The sequence below is a fragment of the Zootoca vivipara genome, chromosome 2, assembly GCF_965207765.1.
Source record: "Zootoca vivipara chromosome 2, rZooViv2.hap1.1, whole genome shotgun sequence".
Classification (NCBI taxonomy): Eukaryota; Metazoa; Chordata; class Lepidosauria; order Squamata; family Lacertidae; genus Zootoca; species Zootoca vivipara.
In genome coordinates this window covers 98,571,676-98,585,890 of record NC_142584.1, presented here as the reverse complement: position 1 = coordinate 98,585,890, position 14,215 = coordinate 98,571,676, and the positions used below count along the sequence as shown (strand labels likewise).

The following is a 14,215-nucleotide window of genomic DNA, read 5'->3' as shown; positions in this document are numbered from 1 at the left end:
CACCGGTATCAGAAGGGCATGATCTTCAAGCCACCATATGCAGCACTGCTGTTCACGTCTGCAATTTCGATACGCCCATGGTTTTTTTATTTATTTAAGACATGTATAATCCACCTTTCCTCAAAGAAGCTCAAGTCAGTGCATACAACCGATCCTGTGAAGAAGGTTTGAAGGAGAGAGGGAGAGTAACTGGCCCAAGACCATGGTTGAATTGTCTTCCTGGTCCCAGACCAACATTCTTAAGGACCGTGCTACATTGCCAAGAGTTCTGTGTCTGTGTCACACACGACAAACAGAGGTGAAGCTTTGCCCATTTCCCCTATATTCAATTTACAGAACATGGGTGGGGGGAAGTAATTTGAGACCCCACCTTATTTCCGTAGATTAAGCTATAGAAGTCTAAGAGTTATTGTGAATTACCTTCAGAGGGGCTCCCTCCGGGTCTCTGGCAGTGACTCTAAAAATTCCTGTGTTTTGCAGGGTATCCTCTGTGATATAAATTTCAGGAGCTGCAGATAGATATTGATGATGAATCATTCATTTGTTATTATTATCTAATCACCTGGCAGCTTTAATTCCCACCTACGGGCTTCTTTATTTCGATTTCTCACAACGTCCCTTAGGCAATGTTAAAATCCTGAAACAATCAAAACAGAATTGGCGATGCTAGCTAGGGTTGATGGGATTTGGAGTCCAGCTACATCTGGAGGACACGGTGTTTCCTACCCCTGCTTGGGATATTCTATGGATAGAAGGTATCCTAGGAGCAAAGGTTGGACCCAGAGTCTGTCTTCCATGGATAGATTTGCAAAAGGGACCAAGGTCTAGGAGAGTTCCTCCTAGAACAAAAGAAAGGCAGGGCCAATGCAAAATACACCAAAGAGGAAGAAGAAGAAGAAGAAGAAGAAGAAGAAGAAGAAGAAGAAGAAGAAGAAGAAGAAGAAGAAGAAGAAGAAGAAGAAGAAGAAGAAGAGTAGTAGTAGTAGTAGTAGTTTGGATTTGATATCCCGCTTTATCACTACCCGAAGGAGTCTCAAAGCGGCTAACATTCTCCTTTCCCTTCCTCCCCCACAACAAACACTCTGTGAGGTGAGTGGGGCTGAGAAACTTCAAAGATGTGCCTCTAGCCCAAGGTCACCCAGCAGCTGCATGTGGAGGAGCAGAGATGCGAACCCAGTTCACTAGATTACCACTACACCACACTGGCTCAGAGTTATGAGGCAGAGCTATGATTGCTTCTCTGTAGCCCTCCCTCCCCCCTGACTTGGACCTCCTCTACACTGCTATACTCAGGAAGAGAAAGCCAATTCAAAACTCAAATAACATTATACTTGCCCCACCCTCCAGCCCTAGGAGTCCTCATAAGGGAGCTGTGCTTAGAGGAAGAACTGTACTATTCTAATGGATTGTTGAATGTTACTTTATTTGATATTAGTTGCTTGTTTTGAAGTTATGTTTTATTATCACATTGTTGTATTGGATTAGATTATAATAAGGTGTACATTCGTTGTTTCTTCAGCTTGTAAACCGCCTTGTGTATTGTAAAATAGAAAGGCGGTATACAAATTAAAAATGGCATGCGGGTAGGGTGCTGTGGGTTAAACCACAGAGCCTAGGGCTTGCTGATCAGAAGGTCAGCAGTTCGAATCCCTGTGACAGGGTGAGCTTCCGTTGCTCGGTCCCTGCTCCTCCCAACCTAGCATTCAAAAGCACATCAAAGTGCAAGTAGATAAGTAGGTACCACTCTGACGGGAAGGTAAATGGCGTTTCTGTGCACTGTTCCGGTTTGCCAGAAAGTGGCTTAGTCATGCTGGCCACATGACCCGGAAGCTGTACGCCGGCTCCCTCAGCCAGTAAAGTGAGATGAGCGCCGCAACCCCAGAGTTGTCCATGACTGGACCTAATGGTCAGGGGTCCCTTTACCTATACAAATTAAATGTGAAATGAAATGAAAAATTCCAACTTCCACTGAGTGACAGGGACAAAAAATTACACAGGGAGTGGCAATCAAAATAAATGGGCCTGTGACCTTCTGAAAAGCCTGAGATGTAACCTGCTGGTCGCAGGGCTGCCATACATGTGAAAAATGGCATCCAAGTGGATTTTCAGCCACTCGGCAAAATGTATGGTAAGGGGAGTTAATATTATTCCCCAACTTATTCCCCAAAAGCTCAACAACTTTGAGTAAGAAGAAAATAAAAAACTTTGTTCGCTTTTGAGAATATGGCAACCCTATTCAGGTATAGCTTCATTGGGAGGGTATTTCAAAGGTGTGGTGCCACCACAGAAAAGGCCTTCTTTCTTGTGGTTACCCATCCTACAGATTTAGGCCCTGGACACACCAATAGGATCTCTGGTGGAGATCTTAACGCACAGGCAAAATGGTCAAGGTGCGAGGTGTTCATCAGTTTGGCCACAAACTGTTTAGGGCCTTGAAGATTAACACTAGCAGCTTGAATTGGTTCTGGAAATGCAATGGAATCCAGTGATAGCTTGTATAATATAGGTGCTATTGAAGCTGATAGCTGTACACCCATCAGGACTCCGCCAGCTGCATTTGAACCAGCGGAGGTTTGCAGGCTGTCTTTAAAGGCATCCCCATATAAAGAACATTACAGTAGTCTCATGTGTATGTGACCAGATCATATTGGTAGAAGGGGGTCAAAGACAGGTCAGAGGGTGTGAACCTTTTGAAACCAGCCATTGATCATGCCATCAAAGTGTAGTTGCTTCATACCTCGGCTAGGCTGAGTCAGAAGCCCAGTGAAGACAGGTGGTTCGTTGACATCGACAATCTGGACAAAGATGATCTGAGAAGCCAAACTCCCCTTGTCATCTCTCACAAGGATGGGAATTGTGTAAAGACTTGTGGCTTCGAAATCCAACTTGGGTAATGCTCTGGTCATTAACTGGACAGGTTAGAAACTCAGAAAACTAAGTGTGAGTATAAAAATAATAATACACAGACAACTATTTTCAAATTGTAGCATTTTTCTTATTTTACCATGTTCAGCAAAACTGAGATGGATGTGAAGCTAGCAATTCAGCAGCTGTCACTTATGTCTTCTCTGCCTCAAGAGCTGAGTTATACCGAGCCCTGACTGGTAGACTGTTGAAGTAGAGGCATTCATATTGACTCGCCCACTGTGACCAAGGGAGCTATGCCCAGGTTAAACCACAAAGTCTAGGGCTTGCTGATCAGAAGGTCGGCAGTTCAAATCCCTGCAATGGGGTGAGCTCCCGTTGCTCGGTCCCAGCTCCTGCCCACCTAGCAGTTCGAAAGCACATCAAAGTGCAAGTAGATAAATAGGGACCGCTCTGGCGGGAAGGTAAACGGCGTTTCCGTGCGCTGCTCTGGTTCGCCAGAAGCAGCTTTGTCATGCTGGCCACATGACCTGGAAGCTGTCTGCAGACAAACGCTGGCTCCCTCAGCTTATAGAGCGAGATGAGTGCCGCAACCCCAGAGTCGGACACGACTGGACCTGATGGCCAGGGGCCCCTTAAGAAAGCACCACTGAGATGCATCTTCTGTTTGTTTTTTTAAAAAAAGGTGTGGTGAGATCCTGGGAATGAGATCTATTGTATCAGGGATAGAGAACCCCTCAATATGTTTTTGGGATGCCAACTCTTAGCTGCAGATAGTATAACCAGTGGCCAGGGCTGGATCCAGCAACAGGAGGGCCACAGGTTCCCTGTCATTGTATGACTTAAAACCTGGAGACCAGACTTTCCTCTCTGCTCTACCAATTGTACAGTCTACTCTATACCACCACTATCCATGCATGCACAAACAGGTCCTTTACTGCCTCCTTGGAAGCATCAGCACCCGGTGCAACCCAAGAGATGTTTTACATTATTTTATGAATATATGCTACATGGTAATTGATGGACCTAATAGGTATCTAAAGCCATTTGCACATCTTGCCCTGCAACCAGTCCATGCAGAATGTAGGCACCCTATATATAGAAATGAGCAAACCAGTGATATTTTAGGGAGCAGGCTAGCAGGCAAGGCCCATTACTTACGTCATAGGAGCCTACACAGCACAAAACACTGTTGCTGTATGTAGGTTTTATTTTATTTGTTTTTTTATCTTATATTTCGGAAATGTACATCCAGGTTTTTTTATTTATTTGGGGGGGGGCAAGAGAGTGGGATCCTAAGCTATAGCTTGTTTAGCTTATACGTGAACCCAGCACTGGTGATGGGGAAAGAGGTCAAATGGTAAGCAATGCATATAAGCTTTGAGGCCTCTTGCACTTTTTTCTATGATTACCACCCACAGACATCTGCAAACTCCAAACTAGATGTAATCAAATGAGATTTTATTTCATTCTTGCATTCTTATACCCAATGTGCAACAGCTGACCCTTGCTGGAGGAATTGCCTTCCTTCCTTCCTTCCTTCCTTCCTTCCTTCCTTCCTTCCTTCCTCTATTAAATTTCTGTCCCACCTTTTTCCTCCCAAAGGGCCCCAGGATGGCGAAAGCATCCGTAATCAGAAATACATTTCAAAATAAAACAAATACAAAATTTGCTGAAAACATCTGGAACAGATTTAAGAACAGATGCATAGCCAAATCACGTGTCTGGATGGGACTACCAAAATAGAAAAGTTTTTAGAAGGCATCTAAAGACAACGGTGATATTGCCCGCCTAATGTCAAGCAGCGTTGAAGTCAGACAGCGCATGCTTCAACATGAAAGCCTTCTGGGGTCTAGGTGAAGGGAGGGGTTTGCCAATTGTGTTATTGAGCTAAATCTGATCATATAGTTGCATTGTATAATTCTGATCGTATGGCTTAGCCCCCCCCCCCATATCCCTGGGATGTCTTGCTTAAAATGCTTTTTCTTTGCCTCTCTCTGTGTGCCAAAGTGGAATGTAAGCAAAAGGAACAGGATGCCCAGCTTGCTGACCTTGTCTGGAACACAGAGAAAGCCTTATCAATGGATGAGCTTGACGCTGGAAGCTGCTATGCTTGATGCATAGTCTTACTGAAGGCTTTGTTGAGTCAGTATGTGTTTATGCACAGGACCGGACACGGATCTTCCTTATAGGTACTTGTGACCCCCTTTGTGTTTATGAGAAGGACAGGATACGGATTTTCCTAATATGGATTTGTAACTTGTGACCCCCTTGCGTGCACACATTTACAGAGGAGGGGGAAAGGAGCCCAAGAAGTGTATAAGAAGCTTTGCAAATTTGTGTTTCTCTACTCTTGTTGTGAGCTGATCACCTTGAGTCTCTTATTAATAAGAATTAAATTCTTTCTCTGAATTCAACCCCGGTGTCATTATTGACTATCTCTGTCCTGCCTGGGCGCAACTTAAAGGACTCTTAGTAGCTGATAAGGCTACATAGGGAGGCACTGCGCAGGTAATGAAAGGATGATACACAGTCAGGAGCTCCACATCAAGGTTCTTTTCTACTTGAGCTCAGTGCCAGTTCTGCCATAAAAATTAATAGAGACAGACACAAACACCATCCCAAGTTCAGCTTACCACCCCACATTCCCAGCTTATTTTCTGCAGCTAATTGTGCTCCGACAGGTAGCAATTGGCAGATTATAGAGCAGAGTGTTCCGCGCCTCTTTTCACACTGACGGGCCTATGCAATCAGTGCATTTTGTTGCCTTGCTATTGTTTCCTGGCGAAATCACTGTTGTTTTATTTGACTGACTGCCAAGATCCCCCTGCTAGGTGGAAGGAATAATTGTAAAGCAAACGAGCAAGGAAAGAGGAGCTCGGCAATGGGTAATGATATGGATAATGCGAAATACAGGAAAGCACATTTGCTCGCTGATGCATGATAAAAGATCTCAGGAAATAAATAAATAAATACTTCACAAAGCAGCAGCAGCAGCCACAGCCGCAGCAAGGGTTGTGGTTGTTTTTTTGGTTTTGTTTTTTACCCTTTCTCCTTGCCTGCAACTGTTACTTTACAAATTCATTCTTAAGCGACAAGTCCGTTTTTAAAATGAACGAACAAATTTTTGCTGTGTTAGTATCACTGAAGTGACCTTCCTGGGGCGCAAGTCTGGGCAGTGTGTATGGAGGTCCTGGGCTGCCCACATGACAAGACCTCTCAGATGCCTTCAGATGTCTTCTAAAAGTCAGATAGTTGTTTATTTCCTTGACATCTGATGGGAGGGCGTTCCACAGGGTGGGCGCCACTACCGAGAAGGCCCTTTTCCTTCAGACTTTTCCTTCTCCTAGATGGCCTACCTTCCCGGGATGATGAGCCTCATTTGCCCCTCTAAAACATAATAGAACATCACCAATAGCATGGACAAACAGTAGGCCTTGGCTTCTGTCAGACCATGTTACACTTTCATCATCTTCCTCCCCACATCTTAAGTAAATAAATAAGCTCTGGGAACGGAAGTTTCCAAGAAATTCCAAGTTCTTGCTACGAATGAAAGGAAATATATACGGTATATTTCCAGTGGGCAATGTGGGGTTTTGATAAGTAATTAACTACAGGGGTGTAGGAAAATAGGGGCGGGCTGCCCCAAGTGGCGCGATCCCTGGGGCACTATCGTGGCTGCCCATCCCACCCCCAGAATGCACGCCCTACCCCTGTGCGTGGCGCACCCCGCCCCCAAATGTGCACCCCACCCCTGCGCATGGCACGCCCCACCCCCAGAATGCACGCCCCATCCCTGGGGGCAGCGCACCTGCTCTCCGCTCCCGGTGGCGGAGCATGAAGTTCCGTCGCTGACCAACTATATCCATTTAGTACAAATACCCACCTGCCATTGATCTGTGCCCTTTGGAGTAATGACAAAGGGATGCTCTATTGGGTTAGCATTAACTATGGCTGGTCCCCCAACTAAAGAACTGTGGTCAGGAACAACCACGGTGATGTTGGTTACTACCGTATGCTCAGGTGCGTTTTCTGCCAAAGGCCGAGGTCTTTCAAACATTACACTGAGTAACGTGAGACCTGAAAGAGAAGAAGTTATATACCACTTTGACCCTTTCCGTCATTTAACCTATTTCAGTTTTTCAATGCATTGCAGTCCGTTTGCCAATATTAAACTTAGTACTTTATTACAAACAAACAAAACAAGACACTTGCGGCACAATCAAATCATGTCCGCTCAGAAGTAAACCCTGGTGTTTTTTTATTTTAGAATTTTTAAAAAAACTTTATTGAAATTATAAATTACAAATTACAAATCAAACAAAACGAATCAAAACGAATCAAAACATACCCAAGCATACATAGAAATTAAAATCAAATCAAAATCGCAATCACATATGAAAAACAAAAAACAAACAGAAAAAAGGAGGCACACATACAAAAATAACACCTCCACCCCACCCCCTCCACCTCATTTGACTTCCGGCCTTCCCTAGATGGCCACTGGTCCCATCATGGCCACTGGTCCCATCACCTCCTGGCAAATAGAAGGGGAAGAAATGGAGGCAGTGAGAGATTTTACTTTTCTGGGCTCCTTGATCACTGCAGATGGTGACAGCAGTCACGAAATTAAAAGATGCCTGCTTCTTGGGAGAAAAGCAATGACTAACCTAGACAGCATCCTAAAAAGCAGAGACATCACCTTGCCGACAAAGGTCCATATAGTTAAAGCTATGGTTTTCCCAGTAGTGATGTATGGAAGTGAGAGCTGGACCATAAAGAAGGCTGATCGCCGAAGAATTGATGCTTTTGAATTATGGTGCTGGAGGAGACTCTTGAGAGTCCCATGGACTGCAAGAAGATCAAACCTATCCATTCTGAAGCAAATCAGCCCTGAGTGCTCACTGGAAGGACAGATCCTGAAGCTGAGGCTCCAATACTTTGGCCACCTCATGAGAAGAGAAGACTCCCTGGAAAAGAACATGATGTTGGGAAAGATGGAGGGCACTAGGAGAAGGGGACGACAGAGGACGAGATGGTTGGACAGTGTTCTCAAAGCTACGAAAATGAGTTTGACCAAACTGCGGGAGGCAGTGGAAGACAGGAGTGTCTGGCGTGCTATGGTCCATGGGGTCACGAAGAGTCGGACATGACTAAACGACTAAACAACAACAACATATTCCAGTTTATATATCTTTGTTACAATGCATATGTTTTTCTTTAGATATTTTTTTGGTCCTTCACACATCTGCTATGAGATTGACTCTTTCTACCTGTTTCATTAAATATTGTTTTAACATTTTCCAATCCTTAGCCATTCTCTCATCATTTAACCCCTTCATTTCTCCGGCTTTTATTGCTAAATTTTGATATGTTATCAATTTGACTAGCCAATCCTCCTTACTGGGTACTTTGTCGCTCTTCAAATTTTTCGTGATAAGCAGTCTACCAAGAAGTAAATCCTGTTTCCAGTGGGTCTTACTCTTGGGTAAGTGGGTTTATGATTAAAGTGCACACATCATACATTTAAAACAGTTTAAGGCATGTAACTTCTCCCAAAGAATCCTGGGAATTGTAGTTTGCCCCTCACAGAGCTACAATTTGCAGCAGCCTTAACAAACTGCTATCCTCATGGATTCTTTAGGGGAAGTCATGTGCTTTAAATGTTTGGTGTGGATGCAGCTGGTTTCCTGCATCACATCTCAGCAATTTGAACCAGATCTTCCAATAAAAAACACATAAATAAAGGGGGATCAGCCAATTAAAGAAGTCTTGACACAAACCTTGACACCTTCTATCTGTTTTTAAAAGTCTCTAAAATAAAAAGATTTGGTCCACAAAGTTCAGAACCCAGTTAAACCCAGGTGCTAAGATTAAGGGGTCTACACACAGAAAAAAACGCTATAAATAAGCAAAAAAATTAAATCAGTTAATCAAAGGGGGGGGGGCCGCTATGGAAAATGGTGTCAGAATTTATGTACTCTCTGGCGCCACCTCGTGTTGCATGTTTAAAACACACTCAAAACAGTGCTTCCTTACTAATGTAGCTGAGTCATATAGCTCTATTCTCTGCCAGCAAACTCTCCCATAACAGCCCTTACTACAAAAAAAAGCAGACAATTTTACCCTGAAAGTATGCCTGATCCTTGTGATAAATCTCTTTAGCATTCAGGGTAAAGAGCTGGTGCAATGCAGTGGCTAAGAGACTGAGGTGGAAACTCACTCACGTGGAAGCAAGCCCCATTGCACTCAACGGGACTTAATTCTGAGTAGATGCAGATATGTTTGCAGTGTGAGTTGAGATCCAGCAAGTGTCTGGTTCAGATATAATCTCCACCATGAATTCACTAGGTGATCTTAGGCAAGCCCCTGTCTCTCATTCTCATCCTCCATCTATAACCCATGGGGATCAAAATTCAGGCTATTGGGAAATCCAGGATTGGGTCCAGCTACAAACTTCAGGGGGCGCATTGTGCTCACATCAAAGAGATGTTCAAGATGTCCATTTTATTGTGCATTCATGAAGGTTTGTACTCGTGATGATGTAAGGGCCAGTATCCTGCTTTCAATACCATTTGTACCTGTGAAAGTTCCAGGGCAGGAATACTGTTTTGTTTCCAATCACCACATGCCCTGTAATTCACTGCTGGAATCATGCAACTTTTCATGAATGTTCTGCTTTTGCCCCGTTATTGATGGCAGGAGTGCCCCTCTAGATGGCAATAAGGCAGCGGCATCGCAGAACAACTAATAGAGCAAAATGCCGTGCGGATAGTCCAGTACTGTATAAATCCACCATTAGCACACTATTATAGACAGTGTCAATGGCATGTTGAACCCACAGAAGAAAAGCAAACAAACAACCCAGTCTGGAGGCGCCCTATGAAGACCCGAGCATTTACAAAGCTCCAGAATGCTTCTCCAGTTTACATTAAAGTCCAAGGCAAATTTGAATTAAGCAAAGCTTGCTAGCAGGGGCAGCAGCAGCAGTAGCAGCAATTATTATTATTATTATCATTATTATTATTATTATTATTATTATTATTTGTTGAATTTATATACTGCCCTATACCCGGAGGTCTCAGGGAATGGTGTTCTGACCATGGGATAAGAGAGATCTAATCTCCCCCTTTCTTCCCCATGCAATGCCCCTGTATTTGCTTGCCATCCCCTTTACTCTGGAAGTTAGAGGACACAGTTTCACAGGTGTAGATACTAGCTATGCAGTTAATATAACAACATGCCATTTGAGCCTTAATCCTTTTATTATCCCATTTCATTCCATTTTCCGCAACTAGCTCCTCACTAGCTAAGGCTCCAGGATGGCTCCTCCTGTTAGCTTTGCAAACCCCAAAGCACTCATCCATTTATAGCAACCTGAATAGCTGTCCCTCTCGGGAGTATGAGGGTTTGGTCTGGCAGCAAAAGAAAGGCCAGTTGATTAGAAAAACGAGTTAGCTCATGAGGGTCCCGCCAGTTAGCTCATGAGGCTTCTGCCCCATAAATAGGAGCCATCTCCAGTGCTTTTTTGGGGAGAGGGGATAAAAAAATGAGGGACTGGCACTCCTATTTGCTTTCAGCACAAAATGGCTGTCATAGGCAGCAAAAAAGGACACTGTGGTACTCCATACTGGTGAATACACACTCTCTCTCTCTCTCTCTCTCTCACACACACACACACACACAAAAGCACCGGTCATCTCATATAGTGAAATAAATAACTATGGCCATGTATTTAGGTTTGTATCATTGGAAGTAGAGGATTGAGGCACTCACCCTGTGTGGTTTCCAGCCAAAGAAAAATAATAAAAATGTTAAACATTTTCTCTCCCCCTTTTTCTTCTTCTAGAGTCACCTACTGACTCATTTGTTGGCGCGTAAAGCATTGCCTTCTGCTTTGATGCACACCCTGTAGTGTAAGGGCAACCCAAGCTCTTCCGCAGCATTAACATGAAGCGTTCTGAGTGACAGGGTTTGTTTCCAAGTTTTCTTTCTCTAAGCCAATGGCAGAGTCTGGTTACCACTTAAAACGGGCCCATGGAATGACAGGTCTTGACACTCTGCAAGCAAACTTGGACCCAGGTGGGCCAGAATGTGAACAGCTTCCTTTTGCTTGAATTCAGGCACGGTTGGAGATTTGGAAATCTTAGATGGTGTCTTATGCAAGCGAGAGCAACAGAAACATCTCTGAAACAAAAGGCCTTTTCTTTCTTCTGGGGGTTGCTAGCCAGCTTATTTTTCTCCTACAATGGAGAAATGTTTTGGGAGAGGCTCTACAGGGGTGTGAGAGCATAGGAGTCAACTACTAGGGGCCGAGGGGGTCTTTGAACCATCCCATAAAATATTCAAATGATGTGCGTGCACCACATCATGTAATTGATTGTGCATATACAACATCGAACACCTCGGAAGTCGAACATTTTCGGTTTTCGAACGCCAAAAACCTGGAAGTAACTGCTTCGTTTTTCAAATGCTTTTCAGAAGTCAAACATGCCATGTGGCTTCTGTATTTAGTTTTCCTTAAGTAAACGCTTCTAGAATGAAATACTTCGGTTTTCGAACGTTTCAGAAGTCAAACGGTCTTCGCTGTTTTTTATTAAAGTTGCCCCCCCCCCATCTGAGAGGCACTCTCCTTCTGGGAGGAAATAACAGTGGCACTTAATTCTGTTTTCACAGCATTTCCTTACCTGATGATTTCCATATTATATATGATATTTCGCATGACGTAAAACATACCGTACAACATTTTGGAAGGGTAATTCGGGGCACCCCAGCTCATCCCCCCCCTCTGTTGCCAATTCCTTCCTTGCTCACCTGCTAGCCCCTCCCCCTCCCTACATTTGCAGTCTTCAACTCCTCCTCCTCCTCCTCCTCCTCCTCCTCCTCCTCCTCTGCAGCATCTGGAGAATATCGGGAGATGCGGCGGATGACGGTGCAGTCTTTTAGCATCACTTCTCCCGACTCAGCGGAAGCCAGCATGGCCTTCCAGCAGGCTGCACCAAACCACTGCTCCCAGAGAAGCAGGCAGCCTGGTGCAGCCTTCCAAAGGCTGACCAGCCGGCCTCCACCGCCTCCAGAAATGCGGGCAGCTGGGTGTGACCTGCCAGTGTGAGATCTCCTGATGCAGCACACACTGGACATATCTCCACCTCTTCCTTCAGCATCACAGACAAAGTTCCGGAAGAGGAGGTCAAGGTAAGTTTTTCTTTCATTTTTTTGGTTCTGTTTGTGGACTTGTGCTACAGCTGAACCCAAAAACACCCATTTGTCCTCCCTTGCTCTGGCACGATGAGCACGGGGGAGCGAAATCAGGACATTTGGGATTGGGAATGGAAGCTGGGGTGACTTCTCCCAATTTGTGATGTCCCGAAAAAACGGTACACTTGAGGGGTCTGCGTAAAAGCCACTTCCGGAAAACAAGCAAAATTGCTCAGGATTCATTTGACAAAAATCTCAGGGGGTATTCTCTGAGCAAAGTGAGCAGGGGCACCAGCCCCAAGTATGCAGATATACATACCCACATACTTAGAATCAAAGAGCAGGGGTTCATTGAAGGACACGCGACAGAGGCTCCATGCCGGCCTGGGCTTTAGCATCTTTTAGAAAGCAGGCGAGGAAAAGGACTAATGCCAGTCAGAGAAGACAGAAAGCTAGATGGACCAATGGTCTGACCCGGCTTATTACATTCCTCAAGTAAGTTATAGTTCTTATGTGATTCCCACCCACCCCACCAGCACCCACACCCAGACATAAGGATTCACAGAATCATAAAAATGAAGAGTGGGAAAGCACCTGAGGGTCAACTAGTCCAACTCCCTGCGATGCAAATTCTAAGAGTGGAAGAAATTCCACAACATGAAATGGCATGTATTTTGACGTTCCCGGAAAAGATATGCTCCAGATGTGATGTTTTCAAGATCCTCTGGAATAAGGTATCAAAGCACTGTAAAGGACCAGCATATTATGCAATTCTGGACATACATTTTAAACTTCTGAATATACTAAATGGAAAAGACCATAGCGAACATGCACAATATACCCTTTTGCCAATTCAGAGCCGCTAAGAAAATACAGGCAAAATTCATCAGAAAACAAGGCATCGTAGGAGGACAATGCGATCCTCTGCTGTCCTCTGCTGTTCAAAAAGCACTACTGCAGTCCTTCTGCTGAACTACAGTTGACTGGGCATAATCTACACATAAACAGATAGGGCAGTTATTTGCTCTGCCCAGGGAACCCTGGGGATTGTAGTCCTGTAAAGGGAGCTGCGATAGTATCCCGTGGGTGTAGGAAGGGGGCTCACTGTGTGAGGAAGCCTTGCAACATGTCTGCCCTAATACCAGGAAGCAACAGGAGTCAGGCTGATGTAGTTACAGGTAGGTAGCCGTGTTGGTCTGCCGTAGTCAAAACAAAATAAAAAACATCCTTCCTTCTTCATGTATTTGAAGAAGTGTGCATGCACACGAAAGCTCATACCAATGACAAACTTAGCTCGTCTCTAAGGTGCTACTGGAAGGAATTTTTTAATTTTTTTGTTTCAGTAGATGTATTCATTGGTAAACAACAGATGGACAACTCGGCATAATAGCTGCACGGGGAAGACTAAAATTCCAACTCGTTCCCACTCAGCTGGGGAATGAACCACACCCAGGGAGGGGAAAGAAGTTTCCATTACAGACCAGGCTTGTCCCGTAAAGAGACGGGCCACACGCACACCACATTTACCCAGAATTTTCAGCAAAACTCAGGCTTTGGTAGGGAAAACGGCCAGTTAATGTGGTATTAAAAGCCATGTGACTATAGTGCCGATAGGACCTTTGTCACTAGTTCACTAAATATTTGACCGTTTGAGATCACGAATCATTCCCTCACAGAGGCGAAACTAGGCTTTATTTCACGTGAGTCAAAGACCCAGTTTGGCACTCCCTCCACACGCATTCACGTATATACACACGCAGGCTGGGAGCCTCAGTGGGGCGCCCCTCTGGAGGGTTCACCTGGGGCAAAAAAACCGACAACTCGGCTAGCAACCCCATAGCTACAGCCTCCATTTGCAATGTTCAGGTTTGAGTGCGAAAGCTTTATATAGCCAGGATGGCACCATCCGCGTGCAAGAGGGAGGGTCTAGCCATTTTGGGGAAACTCCAACGTTAACAGAAATTGGGAGGGGAAAGCTTTGTGAGGAGGAAAGCTAAGGGGAGAACCCCAAAAACAGACCAATGAAGATTGAGATTGCTCAGTAGCCATGCTATGGAATGCTAATTGACTGGGAGACAGGTGTTGAAAATGCAGTAATTATTATAATAATATTATTAATAATAATAATAATAATAATTTATTGTTTATACCC

At 44.5% G+C, this 14,215-nt stretch overlaps 1 protein-coding gene across 7 annotated transcripts in view; it reads right to left on the bottom strand.

Moving 5' to 3' along the window:
- LOC118080061 (cadherin-related family member 3-like) overlaps window positions 1-10,997 on the bottom strand; it is a 44,124-nt gene extending 33,127 nt beyond the window's left edge. For 3 of the 7 annotated variants that reach the window (XR_015948289.1, XM_088662449.1, XM_088662451.1), the window contains exons 1-4: window positions 10,642-10,997; window positions 6,752-6,945; window positions 2,738-2,909; window positions 421-509 (exon numbers count right to left, since the gene is read on the bottom strand). Coding sequence is in view for 6 of the 7 variants with exons in the window: in XM_088662449.1 (XP_088518575.1) it covers window positions 421-509; window positions 2,738-2,909; window positions 6,752-6,945; window positions 10,642-10,687 (501 nt within the window). In the remaining variant the exon portion in view is untranslated. The remainder of the gene's footprint in view (window positions 1-420; window positions 510-2,737; window positions 2,910-6,751; window positions 6,946-10,641) is intronic. The other 4 variants (XM_088662446.1, XM_088662450.1, XM_088662447.1 and 1 more) reach the window with 2 other exon arrangements.
- Window positions 10,998-14,215: the final 3,218 nt, after the last annotated feature.